General features: G+C 40.4%; 2 protein-coding genes across 3 annotated transcripts in view; both read right to left on the reverse strand.

Annotated features, from left to right (window-relative positions):
• The window catches only part of RGSL1 (regulator of G protein signaling like 1), a 118007-nt gene that overhangs the window by 90477 nt on the left and 1526 nt on the right, over positions 1 to 26004 (reverse strand). Inside the window, exons 2-7 of one of the 2 annotated variants that reach the window (XM_031015564.3) lie at positions 23605 to 23687; positions 19266 to 19340; positions 17504 to 17633; positions 5341 to 5445; positions 4170 to 4331; positions 2185 to 3152 (exon numbers count right to left, since the gene is read on the reverse strand). In XM_031015564.3, coding sequence (XP_030871424.3) covers positions 2185 to 3152; positions 4170 to 4331; positions 5341 to 5445; positions 17504 to 17633; positions 19266 to 19340; positions 23605 to 23687 — 1523 coding nt within the window. The remainder of the gene's footprint in view (positions 1 to 2184; positions 3153 to 4169; positions 4332 to 5340; positions 5446 to 17503; positions 17634 to 19265; positions 19341 to 23604; positions 23688 to 26004) is intronic. The other variant, XM_055378023.2, reaches the window with a different exon arrangement.
• LOC134758573 (ubiquitin carboxyl-terminal hydrolase MINDY-2-like) lies at positions 10871 to 15738 on the reverse strand. Its single transcript, XM_063706676.1, has 3 exons — positions 15670 to 15738; positions 12725 to 13279; positions 10871 to 10951 (listed from the first exon to the last, which is right to left on the reverse strand). Exons 1-3 carry the CDS (start codon positions 15736 to 15738, stop codon positions 10871 to 10873), a joined length of 705 nt encoding a protein of 234 aa, XP_063562746.1.

Here is a 26004-nt window from a genome sequence, read left to right on the forward strand (position 1 = left end):
CCTTGCTAGATTTATTAGGGACTTTGGATTTTACTGAAAGTAAAAATCTTCATTGAGACAGCCATCTGTTTTCAAGGTCCTCACTCATTTCCTTTTATTTATTTTCAGTTAAATTACACTATGTTTTGACAGAATCACTGTGGTTGGCATGTAAATGAGTTGATGAGGGGCAAGGGTAGACACCGAGGCATCAGTTAGAAGACAATAGCAATATTACAGGTAAGAGGACAGGGCTTGGGTGACAGTGATTGTAACAACGGTGGAAAGGAGTGGTCACTTCTGGATTTCTTAAGTTAATGCCAACAGGGTTTGCCAATAGACTAGACATGGGTGTAAGACAAAGAGGTGAGTCAGAAATGATATAAAAATGTTTAGTCTGAGTAACTGTGATAGGATAGTCTTCTCCACATACAAATATCTTCAGTATCTTTGCACCAAGCCCCAGGCAGAAGTATTTGCTCTGAGAATCTGCTGATCCAGAAAGCACAGTCCCAGTCTGAATCTCTGTCGTAAAATGCCTCCACAAAATGCAGAAAGACCACTGTGCTTTAATTAATCAAAAATTGAGCAAAGGAGCACTTTGGCTGTGGATCCACTAGACTGATCTATTCTGAAATTACCTCACTGTACAACCCTGGATAATTATGATATACTGGAAATCATGCCAGACTTAGAGCCAAAAACTCCAGGATTCTGATCCTGGATCATCTACTAGCTAGCTGCATGGCTTTGGGCTAATTCACTTACTCTCTGTGTGACTCACTTCCCTTATCTGTACAAGAGAAGCAACAAGACTATTCTGTCTGTCTCTTGGGAGTGCTAAGAAGCGTAAAGGACACAATGTGTGTGAATGTGCTTTACAAGGTAAATACGTTATAATGCACTAAATAATTTGATGTTTTTTATCTATTTGCTCCTCCAGATCTACTTTCTACTCTCCTTCACCCTGTTTGTGCCTTGGAAGATTAACCTGTATGTGCCACATCAATCTGTTCTCTTGTCCTCTGTTTGGGTGTCCTGGCAGGAGATGGGAAATCAGGAGCAGAGTGAGCTTGGGGTATCTATTTCTCCAATCCCTCCAACCTAGATCACTGTGAACTAGTTATATCCCTCAACTGATGATTACAGCTTCTGCCAAGTAAGTGTCCCACTCCATACAGCTCTTTCTCTCCTGGTTCTAGTAATTGCTTCCTGTCCTCAGTTCTTCATACCTAGGAATGACAAAGGTGCCCTGCCCTTACTGACTTTATGGTATGACACTATCCCTGTGGTTGCCCCACTGCATCACCCATTCCTTTGTGAGTAGTCCCTCTTATTTGTCTCTCATCTGTTACCCAACTTAACTTTGCCGTTTGCTTTCTGCTAAGAACTTGATGATACAATAGCTATATGATGGGCATCACTTCCTGTGAGTCTTCAGAGTATTCTCTTGCTTTTATCTAATGTTTTGAGATAAAAATAAACTCATCCTAATTGAACATTTCCTTGATGGCTAGTCTAGTAAAGGGAGACCTTGATTTTCAATACATAATGTTTATAACAGAAATCTAAAACTCTCCTCATAGGATACTCTCAGGTTCATGGTTTGGGGAGGCTTCACATAACAAGAAAGTGAAGAAGGAATGGACATCAACCACTCCCCACTTCCACTGTACTTTAGAATTTTTGGCTGATTTGGGGGACGTTGCAAAATTTGTGCCTTGAGACAGCGGTCCCCAACCTTTTTTGGCACAGGGACCAGTTTTGTGGCAGAGAGTTTTTTCCATGAACTTGGGGCTGGGGGGATGATTTCAGAATGAAACTGTTCCACCTCAGATAATCAGGCATTAGATTCTCATAAGAAGTGTGCAACCCAGATCCCTCATATTCACAGTTCACAATACTGTTTGCATTCTAATGCTGCCACTGATCTGACAGAAGACAGAGCTCAGGCAGTAATGCTTGCTTACCCGCTGTTCACCTTCTGCTGTGCGTCCCAGTTCCTAACAGGCCATGGACTGATACAGATTTGCGGCCCAGGGGCTGGGGACCCCTGCCTTAACAGATCAACCAACTCTTCAATATGTAAAGGTTTGTGTGGGTAATTATATAGTCACTTAGCTAGTATAGGTGACCAGATGGGATTTTTAGTCAGTTTTGACCTAATTTGCCAGATATAACTTATTTCTGTGAGGCATGGCCTACCTTGCAAATCTCCTTCTGGGCTTTGGGAATCCAGGGGATAACATCCCCAGAGGGCAATAGTTCCTTCAGGCCCTGAATGGTTTGGGATTTGAGTGGTAAGCATGGACCAATCTGCTCATTCAGGTAGAGCTCGCAGATTCTGTCACCCAGCAAGTGACGGAAGATTGCATTCCCATTCTTTTTGTTATTCAGAAGGACACTGAGGAAATGCTGCAGGTCCTGCCAGAGGTCAAGAAGTTGGATCTCCACTTTCAAATTCAGCTTCTTCAGGTGGTCCCGGAAAGGGTTTCCTGCACAGGCATCAGCACACAAGGCCAAGTGGATGTATCCTAAGGAGAAGCTTTGCTTGATGGCCTTCTGAATTGTCATCTTGGAGGAGTGATTGACAATGGGGATGACAGTCCTCAGGTGGGTAGAGACCTTTGTCTCAAAGAGGGCTTCCATGTGGAGGTGGCTCTTGGCTTTATTCTTCATGCTGGATATTTTTGCATAATGCATATCCTTTTCCAGGGAACTGATTCTTGTTTCCTTTGAAGAAGCCATTTTCAGGGAAGGCATTTGTATAACCACCTTCTCTTGAGGACATGTCTCCTGTAGGGGCATACCAATAGCATCTGGCTTGAGATCCATTTCCAGAGACCAAGAGTCAGGATCTACCAATTGCCACATCTTCCTCTTGGCTTTCCTGCTTGAGTACCGTTTCTGAAAGTGGTGGCACTTCTTGATGCTCATGTTCAGAGGGAGCCCTCCTACGTGGGTGTAGCAAACGCTGTATAAGCGAGTCTCGTACTCTTGCATCAGACCATGGCACGCTTCCTCCTTGGCCATGGTCATCTTGGTGTGGGTGTAAAAGTTGGGAAGCCAATAGCTCTGGAGTTTGAACAGAGCCACTTTCTGCATGTGGCTCAGGATCTCCCTCCTAGTGGTTGATTGGTTGGGATGCCAGATGGAGAGTTTCAGGAGGGACTCTGGAAATAATACAGAGAAATCATGGGTGAAAATGATGTGATGATGGCAGTGATGATGGTGTTGGAGAGGTTTTTAATTTTTTTCAAATGTCTTTGTGTATAGCATTTTATTAGTTCCTCACATAATCCTGGAGTATGAATAGTTTAAATGTAGAGTTGAAACATTTTTATGGTTTTCTCAGCACACAGGGATCCCTTTATCTTATTCTCCATAGAAATAAGCCATGCTATGGGATTCCTCTAGCTACTTTTTAGATTATTAAGTGTTATTTTAAAGAAAAGCAGAAGCACAAGAAAAACGATTAAGAACAAGAGACATCTACATCTGAACAGGATTTTTGATGAAGAGGTTTGGACTGGATAAGTAGAACTAGCCCTGATTTTAATGTCATCAATTCTCAATTACCTATGTGAGTAGAGAGGAGTATGACTAACCCCAAACAGCACATCTTTTGGAGCACATTTGTATTTGAGTTAGGAATGCCTCATCATCTAATCAATGAACAAACAAATACAAATAAATCTTACATTCTAGAGAAGAAGTTGGCAAATTTTTATGTAAAGGGCCAGATGGTAAATATTTTGGCTTTGTAAATCACATAAAATTAGCCCTATGAAAATGTAAAAACGGTCTTAGCTCACAGGCCACATACAGTGCATTTGGCTGGTTGGCTGCAGTTTGTTCTAGAGAATCCCAATTAAAAAAATAAAATTACAAAAGTACATAGACTTAAATGTTACAGGTGCTTTTCAAGTATCCTGCCCCAATTCCTCCCCCCTCCTTCCAGCCAGCCTTCACTGGCAGGTAGTATCTTAGAGAGAGGCAAGTGCCAGCTTAAGGACAACTGTGTCTTTCAATACTTTCCTGGTTAAGGGTTGGGGTTGCCACTAGCCTCTCTGATACATAGAAGATGGAAAGAAGGTGGGGTTTCCTGCAAAGAAGGAGACTGAGGATTATCAGACACTGGATTTACTTTTTTGTTGCATCCCCCCAAAAAGATGCTTTATAATTCTTACTGATGTTCATGTTACAGAGGGTTACCACCCTGGAGCCCTCCTGCAGATGAGTGGCCCTCAGCATGAGGAGGAGGGACAGGTAGTAGTCTCTCACTTCCAGGTCCATCTCATCTATGCTCAGGATGTTCTCAGCAAGGATCCAGAAATCCACCAATTCTTCACCTATGGGTGAGACAGAAGAGGCACAGAGCTATACCCTAGTTTTGCCCCTTTGGTGGTTGCATCTGGGTGAATCAACTGACATCCCCCACCAGCCTGTTCCACTGCATCAATCATCATTCCTGGTGATTGGTTCAAGGTATCATCTCTAGAAAAGTTCTACTGTGGGGGAGAATTGGAGGCATGGGGAGAAGAGGCTTAATGCATGGGAATCCTTTGACTTTTTGTTGCTGGTGTTAGAAAAACCATCACTGGAGGGAAAACTGCAAGACTCTGGGGGAGGATTATGAAGTAATTAAATTTTGTCCAAAACAAAATGAAGATTGGGGAAAAAAACCACATTTCCTAGATCATGGACTGAGAATGGCCTGCAGAAGGACACTGGAGCCAAAAGATGCCAAAGACTACATTCCCTTTTGTTAAAACTTGGCCAGGCCTGAACTCTGAGTGGCAAAGTGAAAGATGTAGTCCATCTAGTTCTTCCCTACCTGCTCCTTGGAGATCCAGGATTTCACCCTTAAAATTAGGGCTAAGGCCTGGATGAAACTTAATGTTGTTGAGCTGGAGTGTCAGCCAGGGCCAGCTACCAGCCTCCCAGAACCCAGTAACTACTGGACCCAATAGAACAGAAGTCAGTCTTCCCATCACTCCCACTACAGGGATTTGTTTACGTGTTCCTTGTCCATCTCCCACCAAAATGGCAGCTTTGTGAAGCAGGGACTTATGGCTCTTGTTCACCTTTGTAACCCAACGTACCAGCCCAGTGGCTGCCACATAGCGGTGCTTAATGATACTGTTAAATGAATGAATGAATAAATGAGTAAAAGGGACTCTGACTACCTTTCCCTTAACCTACACTATGGACCGCAGTTTTCAAAGATTTTTATCCAAACTGCATTATTAAACATTTTTATATTCAACACAGACACACATAACTGTTAACTGGGGCTTAGGGCAATCTGAAAACCATTAGGAACTTGCAAAAGCCCCAGGAACAACCCCAAGAACCCACCTGCACTGCCTGTGAGGTAGGAATAGAAGCGCCACATCCCTCTGACCCCGCCAATGCATTTCTGGAGTAGCCACTGGTCTGCCTTTTTCCATCTCATCATCTTGGCTGCCAGGAAAATTCCACCGTAAGAGAGGGAGAATGAACTCTTCCCCTGGCCCCTCTCCCAGCCTTGCACACTGCCAGACCCCCATTTGTTTAGTGTGGTGAGGAAAAATTGTGACCAGTTAGATGAGCAGGGTCCAGATTATGTGGTGCTTTTGAAGCTAGGCACTATCTGGTGACATGTGTTAAGGTTCATGGGAGGGACCCACAAGCATGCACACAATTCACATAAACACCCTCCAACCAAAGCCCCTTCCCTTCTACAGTCTCAATCTGACAGGGACTTTGCCCTTAGTGTGCATTTTAATCCATCTTTACCTACATATATATTGAAGGGGGTTAGTTGAATATAGCAGGTGATTTCTTACAACATTTTACTCTGTGAATACTCCTGAATCTTACATTTGCCTGGGGTGAAACATATTTAGTTTCCTTTCCCTAGTGAGCCAAAAGTTACTAATTCAGCTTTAGATGAAAATTTTATTCATTCATTCTTTCAGTACATGTTTATTAAATGCCTACCAAGTATCAGGTACCAATATAGGTGCTTGAAATACATCAGCAAACAAAACAAAAAATCCCTGCCTCCAAGGAGTCTATATTCTTGTGAAGGAGACAGGCACACAATTAGCATAATAAATAAGTACATTATCTAGTGAGGTTGAAGGTTATAATCAGAATAGAAAAAATGTGGAGCGGGATAAAAGTAATTGGTAGTGGTTCAATGAGGAGACAAGATTTGTACAAAGAGTTGAGGAGGTGAGAGAGGAAGCCATGTGAGTATCTATGGAAAGAGCATTCCGGGTAGAGGAAAAAGCCAGTGCAAAGCCTTTAAGTGGAAATGTGTCCAGCATGTTTGAGGAACTACAAGGAGGCCAATGTGACTGGAATGGAATGAGTCAGGGGAGGGAAGTAGGAAGAGATGAGAAAAGAGAGGAAATGGGGCCAGTTCTCTAGGATCCTGAAGGTCACTGTAGGGTTTTTGAATTTCTCACTGACACAGGAGTCATTGGTAGTATTGGGGGTGTTGAGAAGCAGTGCGGACAGTGAGAAAAGGAGTAATATGATCTGAAATACATTTTTTTCCAATATTTTTATTGTGAGAGAGTACATATAACGTTTACCATCTTAACTATTTTTAAATGTACGGTTTAGTGGCGTTAAATGTATTAATAATTTTGTACAACCATCATGACCATCCACCTCCAAAATTCTTTTCATCTTGCAAAACTGAAACTCTTTACTCATTAAACAGTCACTCCCTATTTCACCCCTCCTCCCAGCTCCTGACAACCACCATTCTACTTCTTTCTCTATGACTTTGACTATCCTAAGTACCTCATATAAGTGAAATCATATAGTATTTGTCTTTCTGTGACTGGCTTACTTCAATTAGCATGTCTTCAGGATTTATTCATGTTGTAGTCTGTCATAATTTCCTTTTTATGGCTGAATAATATTCCATTGCATATATATATATATATATATTTAAAATCTCACATTTTGCTTATCCATTCATCCATTGATGGTTTCCTGGACTGTTTCCACACTTAACTATTGCGAATAATGCTCCTATGGACATGGATGTACAAATATCTCTCCAGACCCTGCTTTCAATTCTTTTGAGTATATACTCAGAAGTTAAATTGCTGGACCATATAGTAATTCTATTTTTAATTTTTGAGAAACCTCCATGCTATTTTCCACAGTTTGTACCATTTTACAGTCCCACCAACAAATGCAAAAGAGTTCCAATTTCTCCACATCCTCACCAATGCTTGTTATCTTATTTTTTTTGGTACACAATGGGTATGCGATGGTATCTCATTATAGTTTTGATTTGTGTTTCCCTAATGATTAGTCCCGTAGAGCATCTTTTCATGTGCTATTGGCTATCTGCATATCTTCTTTGGAGGAATGTTTTGTTTAATTAAGTCTTTTCCCTATTTTTGAATCATGTTGCTCTTTGTTGTTGTTGAGTTTTAGGTGTTCTCCATATATTCTGGATATCAATCCTTTCTCAGATATATGATTTTGAAGTATTTTCTTCCATTCTTTAGGCTGCCTTTTAACTTTTGGTAGTATCTTTGGATGCACAAATTTTTTGATTTTTTATGAAGCCCAATTCTTTGTTGTTGCTTCTTCCTTTCCTGTCATATCCAAGACATCACTGCCAAATCCAATGTTGTGAAGATTTTGTCCTCCGTATGTTTTTTCATGAGTTTTATAGTTTTACGCCTTAAATTTAGGTCTTCAATCCATTTTGAGTTAATTTTCATATAGGGTGTTATGTAAGGGTCCAATTTCATTATTTCACATGTGGACATCCAATTTACCCAGGACCGTTTGTTGAAAAGATGGTCCTTTCCCCATTGAATGGTCTTGGCACCCTTGTCAAAAATCATTTTACCATATATGTGAGGGTTTATTTCTGGGCCTTTTATTCTACTCCATCTTTCCATATGTCTGCATTTATGCCACCACACTGTTTTTTATTTATTTATTTTTATTTTATTTTATTTTTTTATTATACTTTAAGTTTTAGGGTACATGTGCACAATGTGCAGGTTTGTTACATATGTATACATGTGCCATATTGGTATGCTGCACCCATTAACTCATCATTTAACATTAGGTATATCTCCTAATGCTATCCCTCCCCCCTCACCCCACAACAGGCCCTGGTGTGTGATGTTCCCCTTCCTGTGTCCATGTGTTCTCATTGTTCAGTTCCCACCTATGAGTGAGAACATGCAGTGTTTGGTTTTTTGTCCTTGCGATAGTTTGCTGAGAATGATGGTTTCCAGCTTCATCCATGTCCCTACAAAGGACATGAACTCATCATTTTTTATGGCTGCATAGTATTCCATGGTGTATATGTGCCACATTTTCTTAATCCAGTCTATCATTGTTGGACATTTGGGTTGGTTCCAAGTCTTTGCTATTGTGAATAGTGCCGCAATAAACATACGTGTGCATGTGTCTTTATAGTAGAATGATTTATAATCCTTTGGGTATGTACCCAGTAATGGGATGGTTGGGTTAAATGGTATTTCTAGTTCTAGATCCCTGAGGAATCGCCACACTGACTTCCACAATGGTTGAACTAGTTTACAGTCCCACCAACAGTGTAAAAGTGTTCCTATTTCTCCACATCCTCTCCAGCACCTGTTGTTTCCTGACTTTTTAATGATTGCGATTCTAACTAGTGTAAGATGGTATCTCATTGTGGTTTTGATTTGCATTTCTCTGATGGTCAGTGATGATGAGCATTTTTTCATGTGTCTTTTGGCTGCATAAATGTCTTCTTTTGAGAAGTGTCTGTTCATAGCCTTTGCCCACTTGTTGATGGGGCTGTTTGTTTTTGTCTTGTAAATTTGTTTGAGTTCTTGTAGATTCTGGATATTAGCCCTTTGTCAGATGAGTAGATTGCAAAAATTTTCTCCCATTCTGTAGGTTGCCTGTTCACTGTGATGGTAGTTTCTTTTGCTGTGCAGAAGCTCTTTAGTTTAATTATATCCCATTTGTCAATTTTGGCTTTTATTGCCATTGCTTTTGGTGTTTTAGACATGAAGTCCTTGCCCATGCCTATGTTCTGAATGGTATTGCCTAGGTTTTCTTCTAGGATTTTTATGGTTTTAGGTCTAACATTTAAGTCTTTAATCCATCTTGAATTAATTTTTGTATAAGGTGTAAGAAAGGGATCCAGTTTCAGCTTTCTACATATAGCTATCCAGTTTTCCCAGCACCATTTATTAAATAGGGAATCCCTTCCCCATTTCTTGTTTTTGTCAGGTTTGTCAAAGATCAGATAGTTGTAGATATGTGGCATTGTTTCTGAGGGCTCTGTTCTGTTCCATTGGTCTATATCTCTGTTTTGGTACCAGTACCATGCTGTTTTGATTACTGTAGCCTTGTGGTATAATTTGAAGTCAGATAACATGATGCCTCCAGCTTTGTTCTTTTGGCTTAGGATTGACTTGGTGATGCAGGCTCTTTTTGGTTCCATATGAACTTTAAAGTAGTTTTTTTCCAATTCTGTGAAGAAAGTCATTGGTAGCTTGATGGGGATGGCATTGAATCTATAAATTACCTTGGGCAGTATGGCCATTTTCACGATATTGATTCTTCCTATCCATGAGCATGGAATGTTCTTCCATTTGTTTGTGTCTTCTTTTATTTCATTGAGCAGTGGTTTGTAGTTCTCCTTGAAGAAGTCCTTCACATCCATTGTAAGTTGGATTCCTAGGTATTTTATTCTCTTTGAAGCAATTGTGAATGGGAGTTAACTCATGATTTGGCTCTCTGTTTGTCTGTTATTGGTGTATAAGAATGCTTGCACCACACTGTTTTGATTGCTGTAAACTTGTAGTAAGTTTTGAAATCAGGTGAGTCCTGCAGCTTTTTTGAAATTTTTTCAAAATTGTTATGGCTGTTTGGAGTTCCTTGGAAATTTTAGGATTGACGTTTCTATTTCTGCAAAAGATGTCATTGAGATTTTGATGGAGATTGCGTGAATCTGTAGATTGTTTTGGGTTGTACTGGCATGTTAACAACATTAAGTTTTCCAATCCATAAATACACATCAGAGGCATTTGTTTATGTCTTCTTTAATTTCTTTCAGCAATGTTTTGTAGTTTTTATTGTGCAAGTCTTTCACCTCCTTAAGTGAATTCCTAAGTATTTTATTCTTTTTAATGCTATTGTTTAATGAAATTGTTCACATAATTTTCCTTTCAGATTGTTCATTGTAAGCATATGGAAGTGCAACTGATTTTTTTTGTTTTGTTTTGTTTTTGACTTTGTATCCAGGTACTTTGCTGGATTCATTTCTTAGTTCTAACAGTTTTTTTATGTGTGGAATCTTTGGATTTTTCTACAAAATACTACATTATCTGCAAATGAAGATCATTTGACCTCTTTCTTTCCAATTAAGATGTCTCTTATTTTTCCTTCTTCTTTTGGCTGAATTGCTCTGGTGAGAGTTTCCAGTATGGTGTGAAATAGAATTAGTGAAATCAGGCATTTCCTATTCCTGATCTTAGAGGAAAAGCTTTCAGTTTTTTGTCATTGAGTATGATGTCCACTGTGGGTTTTTCATATGTAGCTTTTATTATGTTTAGATAGTTTCTTCTTAATCCTAGTTCGTTGGACATTTTTTTTTCATGAAAGGGTGTTGTATTTTGTCAAATGCTTTTTCTGCATCTATTGAGATGATTATGTAGTTTTCTTCTTTCATTCTGTTAATGTGGTATACTACATTCATTCATTTTCGTATATTGAGGCATCCTTGCATTCCAGGAAAAATATCCCTTTTGGTCATGGTGTTTAATCCTTTTAATATACTGTTGAATGTGGTTTGCTAGTATTTCATTGCAGACTTTTGCATCAATGTTCATCAGGAATATTGGCATATACTTTTCTTTTCTTATAGTGCCTTGTTTGGCTTTAGCATCAGGGTAATGCTGGCCTCAAAGAAGGAGTGAGAATGTGATCCTGCCTCTTCAATCTTTTGGAACAGTTTAAGAAGAATTAGTATTAATTCTTCTTTAAATGTTTGGGGTATAAGTCACCAGTAAAACCATCAGGTCCAGGACTTTTCTTTGTCAGGAGATTGTAGATTACTGTTTTAATCTCTTTGCTAGTTATAGGTCTACTCAGATTTTTATTATTATTATATTTTAAGTTCTAGGGTACATGTGCACAAAGTGCAGGTTTGTTACACATGTATACATGTGCCATGTTGGTGTGCTGCACCCATTAACTCGTCATTTACATTAGGTATATCTCCTAATGCTATCTCTGCCCCTCACCCCACCCCATGATAGGCCCCGGTGTGTGATGTTCCCCTTCCTGTGTCCAAGTGTTCTCATTGTTCAATTCCCACCTATGAGTGAGAACATGCGGTGTTTGGTTTTTTGTCCTTGCGATAGTTTGCTGAGAATGATGGTTTCCAGCTTCATCCATGTCCCTACAAAGACATGAACTCATCCTTTTTTATGGCTGCATAGTATTCCATTCTACTCAGATTTTCTATATCTTTTGATTTAGCATTAGTAGATTTTGTGTTTCTAGGAATCCCTCTATCTCATCTAGGCTACCAAATCTGTTGGTGTACAATTGTTCAGAGTACTCTTCTATAATCCTTTTTATTTCTGTAGAATTGATAGTAATGTCCCCACCTTCACTTTATTATTATTATTATTATTATTATTATTATTATTATTATTATAAGATAGGGTCTTGGTCTGTTACCTAGGCTGGAGTGCAGTGGCATATCAAATGCCTCATTACAGCCTCAAACTCCTGGGCTCAAGCAATCCTCGTTCCTCAGCTAGTACTATAGGTGCATGACACCTGTCTGGATTTTTTATTTTTATTTTTTGTGAATATTGGGTCTCATTATGTTGCCCAGGCTTATCTTGAACTTGTGGCCTCAAGCAATCCTCTCATCCTGGCTTTGTAGAGTTCCGGGATCACAGGCATTAACCATCATGCCAAGACTCATTTTGAATTTAGTGATTTATAGTCTTTTTTAGTAATTATTAAGTCTTCTCTTTTCCTTTTCTTTTTTTTTTTTTTCTTCTGAGCAGAGTCTTGCTCTGTCACCTAGGCTAGAGTGCAATGGCATGATCATGGCTCACTGCAACCTCTGCCTCCCGGGTTCAAGTGATTCTCCTGCCTCAGCCTCCCAAGTAGCTGGGATTACAGGATCCCGCCAACATGCCTATAAAATTTTTGTATTTTTAGTAGAGACAGGTTTTCACCATGTTGGCCAGGCTGATCTTGAGCTCCTGACCTGAGGTGATCCACCCCCTAAGGCCTCCCAAAGTGCTGGGATTACAGGCGTGAGCCACGACCCCCAGCCAGTCTTCTGTTTTCTTTTTTTTTTTTTTTTTGAAAAGTTTGTTTGTTTTAATACAATTGAACATTTCATCTTTCCCCCCACAGCAATCAAAGCAAACATTTTATCATTATTATTCTTGGTATATCAAAGTAAATTCCAGGAATGTAAGAAAGTCTGACTTGGAAATATTACATAGAAAAAGGCTGAATTAACACATTACATTTTTTAATTTTTTCCTTGTAAGTATACATTGACATCTACTTATCTGATAGCAGCACTGCTGGTTTTGAGTGAGTTTTGTTTTGTTTTGTTTCCTTCCAGAGGGAATGCAGTATGGCAGTATTTTCTTTGGAACAAATTAAGAAGATAGTAGCAAATAACAGAAGAAATACTCCTACACATATATTTTCCATGGGCAATAAATAGATAAGGCACCTGAGCGGTCTCCTCCCCCTCCTCCTCCTTGCACAGGGGAACAGCCCCGGGCAACACCGCCGCGCCCTCATCCTCCTCAGGGACCCTGTTCTCCGCTCCCTCCTCACTATTGAACTCACAGCTACTGGGAAAAGAATGCAGGTTAGAGAACGACTCCAGAGAGTCCAGGCTCGGAGATTCCCCAGGAGGGCTCGGGTCGCTGCAACTGCTGCTGAGGCCGCCGGCGCTGCTGGGCTCTTCGGAGCCGGCGGCGGTCAGCTCAGCTTGGCAGGTGCCGGCGAGATCCGGGCGGGCTCCCGCGTCTCCAGCGGTACCCAACTCATGACCCACTCCGGCCACGGCTGTCTCCGGGGAGGCGGTCACCTTGTACTGCCCTCTCAGAGGCGCCTCGGCGGCAGCAGGACTCTTCAAACCACTGTCCTTCAAGTCCAAACCCGCGGAGGAGCTGCAGGATCCGGGAACCTCAGGAGAGCCCGCGGGAGAAGCCGAGTCCGGGAGGCTCCTCCTGGCGGCCGCCGCCCCCAGCCCAGTCTTCTGTTTTCTTAATCCACTTAACTAAAGGTTTATTTTGCTGACTTTTTCAAAGGACCAATTTTTGATCTCACTGATTTTCTCTATTTCATTGTTATTTGCTGTAATCTTTATTATTTCTTTTCTTCTGCTAGCTCTGGGTTTAATTTTCTGTTCTTTTTCTAGAGCCTTAAGTTGTAAAGTTGTGTTATTTGAGATTTTTCTTTTTAAAATGTAAACATAGCTATAAATTTTCCCATTAGCACTGCTTTTATTTTATCCCATAAGTTTTGTTGTTTTCATTTCCATTTATTTCTAAGTATTTTCTAATTTCCCTTGTAATTTTTTCTTTGATACATTGTTTAATACTGTGTTAATTTCCACAATTTTGTGAATTTTCTACTTTAACTTCTGTTATTTATTTCTAATTTCATCCTTTTGTGGTCAGAGAAGATACTTTGTATGTTGTCTTTTAAAATCTGTTGAGAATTTCTGTCCTAATATATAATCTATCCTGGAAAATGTTCCATGTGCACTTGAGAAGAATGTGTATGCTGTTGTTGTTGAGTAGAGTGTCCTGTATATGTCTTTCAGATCTAGCTAGTTTAATGTATTGTTGAAGTCTCTATTTCCTAACCTATCTTCTGTCTTACTATTCTATTCATTATTAAGAGTGGGTATTGAAGTCTCCAATGATTATTTTAGGATTGTCTATTTTCTTTTTCAGTTCTGTCCATTTTTGCTTCATATATTTTGAGGGTCTGTCATTAGGTGTGTAGATGTTTATAGTTGTTACATCTTGATATGGTGAAACTTGCATTAACAAGTAATGTCCTTCTTTGTCTCTTGTAAACTTTTTTAAAACTTAAAGTCTATTTTGGAAGGGGAGGGAAGACAGTGCAGGATAAAAATAAATAAACTAAATAAAGTGTATTTTGTCTGATATCATTATAGGCACCTCTGCTTTCTTTTGGTTACTATTTACATGGAATATTTTTTCCATCCATTCATTTTCAATCTATGTCTTTGACTCTAAAGTGAGTCTCTTACAGACAGCATGTAACTGGATCTTGCTTTAAAATTTATTCTGCCAATCTCTGTCTTTTTATTGGAAAGTTTAATCCATTTACAGTTAAAGTTAATTTCCTTTTTTTTTTTTTTTTTTTTTTGAGACGGAGTCTTGCTCTGTCGCCCAGGCTGGAGTGTAGTGGCGTGATCTCCACTCACTGCAAGCTCCGCCTCCCAGGTTCATGCCATTCTCCTGCTTCAACTTCCCAAGTAGGTGGGACTACAGGCACCTGTCACCATTCCCGGCTATTTTTTTTTGTATTTTTAATAGAGACGGGGTTTCACCATGTTAGCCAGGATGGTCTTGATCTCCTGACCTCATGATCCGCCCGCCTCAGCCTTCCAAAGTGCTGGGATTACAGGCATGAGGCACCACGCCCAGCCTAAAGTAATTTACTATCAAGAAGAAACATGTCATTCTGTTATTTGCTTTCTATACACCTTATAGCTCTTTTGTTCTGCGTTACCAGGATTATTGTCTTCTTTCGTGTTTAATTGATTTTTTGGTGAAACATTTAAATTCCTTTGTCATTTCCTTTTGTGTAAATTCTGTAGCTATCTTCGTTGCAGTTATCATGAAGATTACATTTAACATTGTAAGTTTATAACACTCTGAGTTGATTTATATCAGCTTAATTTCAGTCACAGACAAAAACTTTGCTTCTTTGACAGCTCTAACTCCACCTCTTTTGGTTGTTGATGTCACAAAATTACATTGTGTTCCCCAAAATATAAACTAATAATTAATTAATGTGCATTAATATCTTAAATTATGTGGAAAACAAAATTTAATGTGGAGTTACCAACCAAAGTTACAATAATACTATCTTTTAGACGAGTAGTTATTCTTTTAAAACATATATTAATCTCTTAAATCTTGAAAAAACAAAAAAGGGCAGTTATAAATCATTACAATGATGATAGCTTTTAAATATTATTTTATTATGATTTTATGATGTTAGTATTATATTTATTTTTATTGAGATCTTTACTACATATGGCTTCAAGTTACTGTCTAGTATTCTTTCATTTCACCCTGCAGGACTCTCTTGAGCATTTCTTGCGGGAAAGCTCCCTCAGCTTTTGTTTATCTGGGAATATCTTAATTTCATCCTTGCTTTAGAAGGACAGTTTTGTTGAATATAGGATTCTTGGTTATTTTTTTTTCTTTTAGAACTTTGAATATATCAACCTACTGCCTGCTGGACTCCACAGTTTCTGATGAGAAATCTGCTTATAATCTTATGAATATCCTTTGTAAAGTGATGAATAATTTCTCTCTCTTACTGTTTTCAACATTCTCTCTCTGTCTTTGGCATTCAAGAGTATAATATGTCTTGGTGTGGATCTCTTTGAGTTCATCTTACTTGGAGTTCATCGGGCTCTTTGAGGTCTATATTCATGTCTTCCATCAAGTTTGAGAGGTTTTTAGCCATTATATATTCAAATATTCTCTTTGCACCTTTCTTTCTCTACTCTTTTTCTAGACTTCCATAATGTGTGTGTGTGTTGGCCTGCCTGATGGTGCCCCACAAGTCCCATCAAGGGTCTCTGTTCAGTTTTCTTTAAACTTTTTTCTTTCTGTCCCTCAGATTTAATAGTTTCTACTGTCCTATCTTCAGGTTTAGTGATTCTTTCTTTTGCCTGCTCTAATCTGCCTTTAAATCTTTCTAGTAGAATTTTCATTTTAGTTGTGCTTTTCAGCTACAGAATTACTTTTTTTTAAGTTTTTCTCTGTATTAATATTTCCATTTTGTTCATTTATCACTTTCTTGACTTTCTCTACATCTTCCTTTAGTTCTTTGACCATACTTAAGGCAGTTGTTTTAAAGTCTTTATCTAATAGATCTGCCATCAGAGCTCTCTCAAGGACAGCTTCTTTAGGTTTATCTTTATTTTCTTTAAATTGACCATACTTTCCTCTTTGTGTGCCTTCTGATTTTTTTTTTGTTAAAAACTGAATATTTGAACCTAATGATGTGTTAACTCTGGAAATCAGATTCCCACCTTTTCACAGAGTTTGCTGGGGGGGGGGGGGTTTGTTGTTAATTTTGTTAGTTGTTGTTATTATTATTATTATTATTGTAGGATATCTCTGTGCCAAGAATTGGCCTGAGGCGTAAATTTGTCTCCCTATATCTTTTCTGAGCCTGCAACTTTCTTTAAGCATATGCAGTTACTTTCTAATTTTCTCCATATATGCAGTTGTTTTTGAATGCCCTAATCCTTAAGATCTGCCTCCCAAAAGGAAAAAAAAAAAGAGAAAAATGAAGAAGGGGGAAGATGTCAGCTCTGTAAATCCCCTAAAAATCACTTCAGCTAGAGGGAGAGGGGCTTACAACAAAGGGAAAGTACAACAATGAGTGCCCACGTCTTTGCCTGTGCTTCTGTGATCAGAAGTAGCAATCGAAGCACAGATCCTTAATATTTGGAAGACAAGATTCTTTTTGCCCACCCTGGCTCCTGTAAGCTGCCCCAGGAACATGTGCACAACTGTGTGCCATGGGGCTGGGGTTGAGGGTAAGTAGCTGCCACTGTGCAAAGAGCTGAAATTGAATGAGATCAACTACAATTTACTGTCTAAAGTTTCCCCCCAAAAGTTGCAAGTTTCAATAGACTCTAGAGTTTCAAAATATTTACACCATACAGATTCTGCCAGTACAATTGTTGTCTAGATGAGGAAACAGATTCCTAGTGCTTCCTATTTCATCATCTTCCTGGGAGTCCCTCCAGCACCACCACCAATTACTTTTTAAGAGGCTCACTCTGGCTTCTATGAGCAAGAGAGCAAGAGTAAAAGCAAGGAGACAAATTAAGAGATGATTTCATTAACTAGGTAAGAAATTCTGGAGGCTTAAACCAGTTGGTAGTAATGAAGGTGGTGAAATCTGTTGGTTCTAAATTAGGCAATTTTACTATGTTCTGCGGCCACCATTAATTTTCTCATTTCTGGCTACAGTGAGATAAACAGCCCAGTCCATCAGATTCCTGCATATTTCTCTTGATACCAATATTTCAGGCTAAGAGTTTACCTATTGCCAAAACATGGGCTGGGATATGCACATATCTATAAATTCAGCCAGTATTTGTACCTTACTATAGTACTGACAGGCATAAGATCATTATGAAGTGTGACTTCCTATATTTCTACATACACACACACACACACACACACACACACACACGCACACCAATGCTTACCTCCTTCTGGGGACTTAATGAAACTGATGAACTCCTGACAGAGAATGTAATGGAAACACAAGTTTGTTTTACAGAAGAAAGGTAATCGGTATTTTTCCAACCAGGTCAATAACCCTTTGTATTTGGCAATCTAGAGGCAAAGCAAAATAGAAACAAAAATGCTAAGTGAAACCGAACTGCTAAAAAAATACAACTTAGTAAGTGGCAACTAATCACCTCACACTTGCAGTGTCTGGCCAGAAGGATAGGTGTGTTGATTAAAAATAATTTCTATAAACCTGGAACCTGGACTTAAGAAAAAGAAGTATCAAAGAGGAGCAGAGACTTGCAAAGAAGTAAATGGATCAGTAGAAAATAAAAAGCTTGATCTTTCATGAAAAAATTCTTTCTTATCCCTGAGTGAAGTTGTTAAAGAAAAAATCTAAGTCTTGCTTGACAGAAGAAAAGCAGAAAAGATTTGGGTCTGTGGTGTCAGATCATAACTCTATTCAACTTGCTTCTTTGTAAACACACTCATAATTTCTAACAAGCTCCTAACCCCTATCAACTGCACTATATGTACAAAAACAAAGATTCACGCATAGCATCATTTAGAATACAGGATATATTCTGAAGGATCAAGCCACAGAGAAAGGAGGTAATTTTTTTCAGCTTTCAGGGTTATCCTTGGGAAATCAAACATAAGCTTCAGAATAGAATGTCTCTTCTCAACTCTCCAGAACTCAGGGAAAGCAAAACCTTGTTGTTATCAGGGTTTAGAGTGGTCTGTCTGATTCTACATGCCCTCTGTCTGATTCTACATGCCCCCTTGTAGGGGATGTGGAAGCCATTGGTAAGTCTAAGGTCTACATAGTGGAAAAGGAAAACAGGAGTGGGGACAAGGGGAAAAATAAGAAAAAAGAAAAAGGGCATAAAGAAAAAAATTGGGAGAAAAACATGCCTCTGGAGAATAGTGGAGTAGTCATTAGAAATTGCAGAGAAGCATCTTATCTTGATGTATATCTGATAATGCATACTGACAATAATTATGTGGCCCATGAGCTGCCACTTCCCATCCCACACCCATCGCAGACATTGCCAGTCAATTCCCAGACTCTTTCTTGCTTAGAAGTGCCCTTAAAGTTCTTCTCAGGACAGTTTCCCAAGTGTCTAACCTATCACGGTAGATGTGAGAATCCCATTTGCTAACTATGGACTAGAACATAATGGAAATAATTCACCAGCAATTGCTTGGATAAGAGGTAAAAAATGTAAAAAGGAGAAATGTAGGCCTGGATTGATGCTGTCTGTTCTACTCACCCGCTTTACAGTTTCTCCTATAGTTACCCTCTGGACCTCCTCTTTTTCTCCCTCTCCCAATTCACATTTCAAGTAGTTCCCTCAGGCCAGGCATGGTGGCTCAGGCCTGTAATCCCAGCAATTTGGGAGGCTGAGGCGGGTGAATTGCTAGAGCTCAGTAGCTCAAGACCAGCCTGGGCAACATGGTGAAACTCCGTCTCTACCAAAAATACAAAAAATTAGCCAGGCATAGTGGCATGTGCCTGTGTGGTCCCAGCTATTTGGGAGGCTTAGGTGGGAGGATTGCTTGAGCCAGGGAGGCAAAGGTTGCAGTGAGCCAAGATCGCACCACTGCACTGCAGCCTGGGTGACAGAATGAGACCCCATCTCCAAAACAAAAACAAAAACAAATTAACAACAAAAAACAATTATAGTTCCCTCATTCTCCACCCTAAACTCTCTACCTCTGAAGAATTTTACTCACCAAGTTACAAGGTATTTCTGGCCACAAGCTCCACTGTGAATTTTCAACAGTATAAAATGGTGTCTGACCAAAAACCTGCAAAACAAAGCTAGGAAACAGTCAAGGGAGTAGAGCTTCTCTTCATGTATATGACACAGTCCATCTACAGCCACAGAGGAAGGGAGGTTCCATGGCTCTTTTATTTCAAGGGACACTAATTCTTAAATTTATTCTACTACGTCAACTTGCCCTGCACACATGCAAACAAGCTCTAAACAGACTGAATTGCAAGATTCACTCATCTTTTGGCTCCACCATGCCCCAACCTGGGAGCTATCTTTCCTGTGGAGCCTGAGCCGACCTGAGAGCTATTTGCTTGTGTGCAAAGGCCAAGGCCCATGATATTAGAACGTATTTACTTTGTGTATTCAGTATTCACTTTTCTTCCTGGACTTAGCAAATGTCTAAAACGTTTTCCCAGTGAAAAATAGCTTTGGGTTTACCTAAACTGGAGAAGACAGAGAGGACTAAAGATGTGGAGACTGGGGATACAAATTACACAGGGAGGCATTGAGAGTGTCCAAAATTGATAATGTAATTCTAGGATACCATCCCCTTTTGTCATGGAAAAGAGACTGTCACCTAGGCAACCACCTTTGAAATGGATGGGAAAGGACTTCTATGTTTACAGGTATGTAAACTTAAGCAGTCTCATCATGGGCAACAAAATGTCTTCAAAGTGTCCCAGAAGTATTTGCAGAAAACTAGACGGGCTGAAGTTCCAATTACTGGCTGAACTCTCAGCACATCATGTCAGTCTGACCACCTCCCCTAGATGAACAGCCTCACACTTTTGTTAGTCTATAGCCCTCTTCCCTCAATCCCATTTGTCCCTTGTCACTGGCTGTGAGGTGCTGAAGGAAGGTGATGTTGCTGTCTGCATGTTACAATTATAAGTCTGTAAAGGAGACTCAGGGATCTCTCTCTGCTCTGCACTCAGTGTGTAACACAACACACACTGAGTGGTGTGTTAAGCTACCTTTAAGGAGTGGCAGTAGGACTGTGAAGTTGTGAGATTATGTGGGAGTGGGGTTTGGAAGCAGTTTCACTACACGACATTTATACCATAGAGGGCACACGCTAATGTGGAAAACACATCAGGCCTGGAGCCAGCAGACCTGGTCAGCTCCTAGAACCACCCTAGATTCACTGTGTGATCTTAGGCATATCATTTAAATTTTGTTTGTTTGTTTGTTTTTGAGATGGAGTCTGGCTCTGTCACCTGGGCTGGAGTGCAGTGGTACGATCTCGGCTCACTGCAACCTCTGCCTCCTGTGTTCAAGTGATTCTCCTACCTCAGCCTCCCTAGTAGCCGGGATTACAGGCATGCACCACCATACCTAGCTAATTTTTATATTTTCAGTAGAGAAGGGGTTTCATCATGCTAGCCAGGCTGGTCTTGAACTCTTGACCTCAAGTGATCTGCCTGCCTCGCCCTCCCAAAGTGCTGGGATTACAGCAAATCATTTAACTTCTGAGATCCGTTGGTAAAAAGGGAAAATACTTCCTACTTCACATGGTGACTATGGGAATTAAGTGGTAGAAATTTGTAAACTTAAGGAGTATTCAACATGAACTACTACTGCTGTCTTTCTTTATAGGCCACAGCTGCCTAAGTGGCCAGGACTTTCTTATACTCTTGGCTGGAACTCCCCTCCCCACATCACTCTCTGTTTCTAGAACATTATTGTGAATTGTTTTAATTGTGTTGGTGAATTGACTGATTAACGGGTCTTAAGATTACTTCTTGGCCGGGCGTGGAGGCTTACGCCTGTAATCCCAGCACTTTGGGAGGCCGAGGCAGGTGGATCATCTGAGGTCTGGAGTTTGAGATCAGCCTGACCAACATGGAGAAACTCCGTCTCTACTAAAAATACGAAAGATTAGCCGGGCGTGGTGGTGCACGCCTGTAGTCCCAGCTACTTGGGAGGCTGAGGCGGGAGAATCACTTGAACCCAGAAGGTGGAGGTTGCAGTGAGCTGAGATTGTGCCACTGAACTCCAGCCTAGGCAACAAGAGAAAAATCTGTCTCAAAAAAAAAAAAAAAAAAAAAGATTACTTCTGAAAACTTCATTAAGACAGTGGCAGAGACAATAGTAAGAGTGAGAAACACATAAAAGACCCACTATCCGAGAGGCCTTTTCCTTATCCTCATTTTAATCCTGTTGCCTGACACCACCATCCATCCAAGCACCCAAGCCTGTTACCCTTGCTTCCTTTCTTCCTGTTACCACCTTGCCCAACATTTAAACAGTGACATGGTCCTATATTTTGTTTTGTTAACAGTCTCCTCTACTTATCCCATCCTCCTCTCCCCTTTCCCTTTAGACCCTCATTACTTCCCACCTAGATGATTGAAACAACCTCCTAACCACTTTCCCTTCCTCCATTAAGGTCTCCTGCCCACCCATTGGCCAGACCTCTGCAGAGTAGTTTTCTCAGATGAAAGCCTGAACATGTTACTCCTTTACTTCAAATCCTTCGATGGCTCTCTAACACCTTAGGGTAATGTCCAAACTCCTAGGCATAGTTTGCCTGATCTCCAGGGCTTGGCGCAGCCTGCCTGTGCAGCTTATCTCTTGTGGCGTCTCACACTTACAACCGTTCTTCAGCCTTCCTGAGTTACTTACAATTTGCCCGAAAGTGTCAAAGGATTGTATTCTTTGGTGCCTTTACTTTCTCTGTTCTGTCTAAAATGCTTTTGCTTTTCTTGCTACTCACTCCCTAGTCTTTTCCTCCTATTTTTATTGTTTTTTTTTTTTTTTTTTTTTTTTGAGGTGGAGTCTCGCTCTGTCACTTAGGCTGGAGTGCAGTGGTGCAATCTCGGCTCACTGCAACCTCCGCCTCCTGGGCTCAAGTGATTCTCGCGCCTCAGCCTCCCGAGTAGCTGGGACTACAGGCTCCCGCCACCACACCCGGCTAATTTTTGTATTTTTAGTAGAGACAGGATTTCACCATGTTGGCCAGGCTGGTCTCAAACTCCCAAATTCAGGTGATCCCCCCACGTTGGCCTCCCAAATTGCTGGGGTTACAGGAATGAGGCACCGTGCCCCGCCTCCTCCTATTTCTTTATGCATCCTTTCCTCCTCACCTTCTGCTTCCAGTTACCTGTCAAGTACTTCCTTGTCTTTTAATCTTTGTCTTGTGTCAGCTTTTCCTGACTTTTCCAGGTAGGGATGATCTCTCTGTCTCGTGAGTACTGTACTCCCACTGCCTCCTAAAAACTTCTGTCATGTCACCCAGACCTTCAATAAATATCTCTCACACTAGACTGGGAATTCCATGAGGACAGGGATGCAGGGATGGTGTCATTAATATGTGCATCCCCAATACTAAGCCCAGCCCAGGGGCTGGCACAAAGTAACCACCCAATAACCATGTGTGGGATATAGAGGGTGCTTTTCCCACTTGACTGAAATTTCGCCTTTTAGTATATACCATCTTATGGGAAAGGGTGCATCAAGATGAGCCACAATTCATAAGGCACCAGTGTTAAAATGTCACCAAGGATTTAAACCAAAAAAGATTCAGGATAAGTCCAGGTTTGAGTTTAAGAATACTTTGATGTTTGAGGTTTGTTTTAGTTGCATAGATTAAGGAAATAGATAGGTTTGTTCCAGTCAACAACAATTTCTATGCACTAAACACCTGGTAAAGGGAGTAGAGCAGAATAATTAATCCTCAGTCCTTGTCCTGCAGAAATTCACTGTCTCATAATCTACTGGGGGCCACACACACACACACCACACACACATACAACTCAAGAGAGTTGCAAAGTGCCAAGGGGCTCAGAAGCAGAGAAGATCCCATCAGGAGGTTCCAATGCTGAGGACCTAGGAATTCCTTAAGGAGAATGGAATTTAAGCAGAGATTTGAAGAGTATTTAAGATTTTCATAGGTGGAACTATGGGAAAGGTATTCCTGGCAGAAAACAAACACAGCCCAAGGAGAGGTTCAGAGGTGGGGGAATGCCAGGGGTACCCAGTGAGGGTAAATCTCTGTCAACAGAGCACTGGGAATCAGCAGAGGGTATGATGAGAAGTAACTTTGGACAGGTAAAGGCAAGTAAGGAGGCTGGGGATTTAGGATCTGATGACATCAACAATGGGAAGCTTTTGGAGATTTTAAAGGTGGTTCTGGTTCATGTTTATTTGCTCAAATTAAAAGAGTTTTTTTATTTAAGAAGACATTGAGTAAAACCCCAAATAACAACAAACAAACAAAAAAAGTCACTCAGCTCTGTGAGATTCACTATTCAGCTGCTAATGAAATATTTGTATTTAAATCTGAGAATGCTTACCGGGAGGGAAAGAAATGTGTTGAAAAAATCGGCAAAGATTCCATCCTCTAGCAGAATTATAAGATTTGTAGAACCAATTATCTCTATATGGAGAGAGAGAAATAAAAAAAACAAAACATGAACCAGAATTGCATTCAGGTTCAGAAAATGAAGCAATCGAATGGATCATTTCACATTGCCAAATCTCAGCATGATGACAGCCTTTAGGGTCATGCAATTCAATTTGCATGTCCTTCTCCAGGACTCTCTTTTTCAATATCGTTCTGCTTAAACACTCCCAGCTGTAGGGAGCTCACTGACTCAGGTATGCCCATTCCGTTTATGAAGAAGGCGAAGTGGTAGATTCTTTTTTCCTACTGTGACTGTCTTCCTTTACCTTCTGTATGTAAAAATCATGCCCTCTGAAGCTTGACAGAATTCACTTAAGTCCCCTTAAAAGGGACAGTGTTTCCAGTATTTATAAAGACATCACAGATGTCTGCTTACCTCCAACCCCACTGGCTAGTCACCAGGCAATTCTTCAACCCATTCCTCACATGGCATTCTCTCCATCTGGTTCTCTCATTGGCTGGAGTGGTACTCACAACTGAAACACTTCAAATGCTTCCCAGAGCAGAACATAAGAGAACCCTTGCCTAGGTTGCATCTGATGCTAGTGTAATGGGGCCTGAAATGGGGTTAGCTTTGGGGGCTCTCATATTACACTATTAACTCCATTATGCTTTTACTTATGAGGTCACATTTCAGAAACCAAGGGCAGGAATGTACATTTATTCCAGTCAAATTTCAACTTGGTAGGTTTGGTCTAACATTACTGCCTGACAAGAGCTTTCTTGAATATTAATTTGATCATGCAACATACTTATTAATTCTCTCAGGTGTGATCATTGTGCTGCCTAAGTTAATTCAAGAAGATGAATATTGAATGCCATAAAGCCAAACACGGAGACCCCAGGTGAATGAAGCAACTAACTCCTCTAGTAAATAAGAGTTTCCTCTAATTTACTGTCTATGCTCCTTAGAGCACAATGTTCAGCTAGTGAATAATAAACTAATTGTTTTACCAATGGCCCACCATCACTCAGTCATACCCAAAGTTCATAATGAAAGACTGAAAAATGGGTCCGAATACTATGCCCTAAGCTCATCTCTCAACCTAAGCATCGGATGAGGGCAGTAAGTGCCATGCACAGTCACAAACATGTAGTTATGATATAAGAAAACTAAACAATCATTTTTCCTGATGACACTGGTGGTTGTTGGCTTCTTATATTAGAAATAGAATTAGAAACTCCTGGCCAGGCATGGTGGCTCATGCCTATAATCCCAACACTTTGGGAGGCTGAGGCTGGTGGATTGCTTGAGGCCAGGAGCTCAAGACCAGGCTGACCAACATGATGAAACCCTGTCTCTACTAAAAATACAAAAATTAGCCAGGCATAGTGGCAGGAGCCTGTAATCCCAACTACTTGGGAGGCTGAGGCAGGAGAATCGCTTGAAGCCAGGAGGTGGAGGTTGCAGTGAGCCGAGATCGCACCACTGCACTCCAGCCTGAGTGACAGAGTGAGACTCTGTCTCAAAAAAAAAAAAAAAAAAGGAAACCCAGATAAACACTATTGTGAGTGACAGAGCTGGTATCAGCACTTGCCCTCTGTTCACATACATCTTTTTTCTTGCTGTCAAGTGTTATGTGTGTTTTATCTGTACCCCTCCCAAGCCCTCTGCTCTTCTTTTTATAAGCAGTCCTTGATTTATTTAATCTATTCCATATGGGTGATTCCAAAATCTGTGTTTTCAGTCCAGGCTTCTCTCCTTGACTCTGGTTTTAAATATACATGAGCTATGGGCCAGCTCTACATGCATATCCATCAGGCACTTTCATCTCAACATGCTCAATGTGTCCAGGCCTCCCAAACTGCTCCTTTTCCTACATTCCCAGTCCCAGTTACTGGAATCATCATTCAATAAATTATCTAATCCTGAAAACTGAGGCTCTTCTCTCTGTCTCTGTCCCTGTCTCTCACTCTCACTCTCACTCTCAATCTCAATCTCTCTCACTCTTGCTCTTACTCTCTTGTTCTCTCTCTCTCCCCTCCATGCCCCCACATGCAATGGGGGACCATGCTATATGGTTTCTCTTTGTACCTGTCTCTGGAATCTGTCTTCTCCTTTCCATCCATAAAGTTACTCTTCCATTGCAGGCCTCTATCCTCTCTCACCTAGACTTCTGCATCAGCTTCTTAAATGGTCTCCCTAGCTCCCACCTCTTGCCCTTCCAACCACCCTCCATGTACTGCCACCATAATCTGTTGATATTATTATTGTTAAAGTCTTTCAAAATCTCCTCGATGTCCTAGAAGGTAAAGTCTAAACTCTCTAGTATAGTATCTGAGGCTTTAC

This window comes from Gorilla gorilla, chromosome 1 (genome assembly GCF_029281585.2).
Source record: "Gorilla gorilla gorilla isolate KB3781 chromosome 1, NHGRI_mGorGor1-v2.1_pri, whole genome shotgun sequence".
In the NCBI taxonomy this organism is placed as follows: domain Eukaryota; kingdom Metazoa; phylum Chordata; class Mammalia; order Primates; family Hominidae; genus Gorilla; species Gorilla gorilla.

Bases quoted from the DNA above. Each gene is read 5' to 3' on its own strand.
- LOC134758573 (XM_063706676.1), bottom strand. From the start codon at position 15,738: ATGGCTAAAAACCTCTCAAACTTGATGGAAGACATGAATATAGACCTC. The intron at 13,280-15,669 runs GTAAGATGAACT...ATAAACCTTTAG, and splicing joins AAGAGCCCGATGAACTCCAA to TTAAGTGGATTAAGAAAACA. The intron at 10,952-12,724 runs GTGCCTTATCTA...CTGTTCCAAAAG, and splicing joins AGGGGGAGGAGACCGCTCAG to ATTGAAGAGGCAGGATCACA.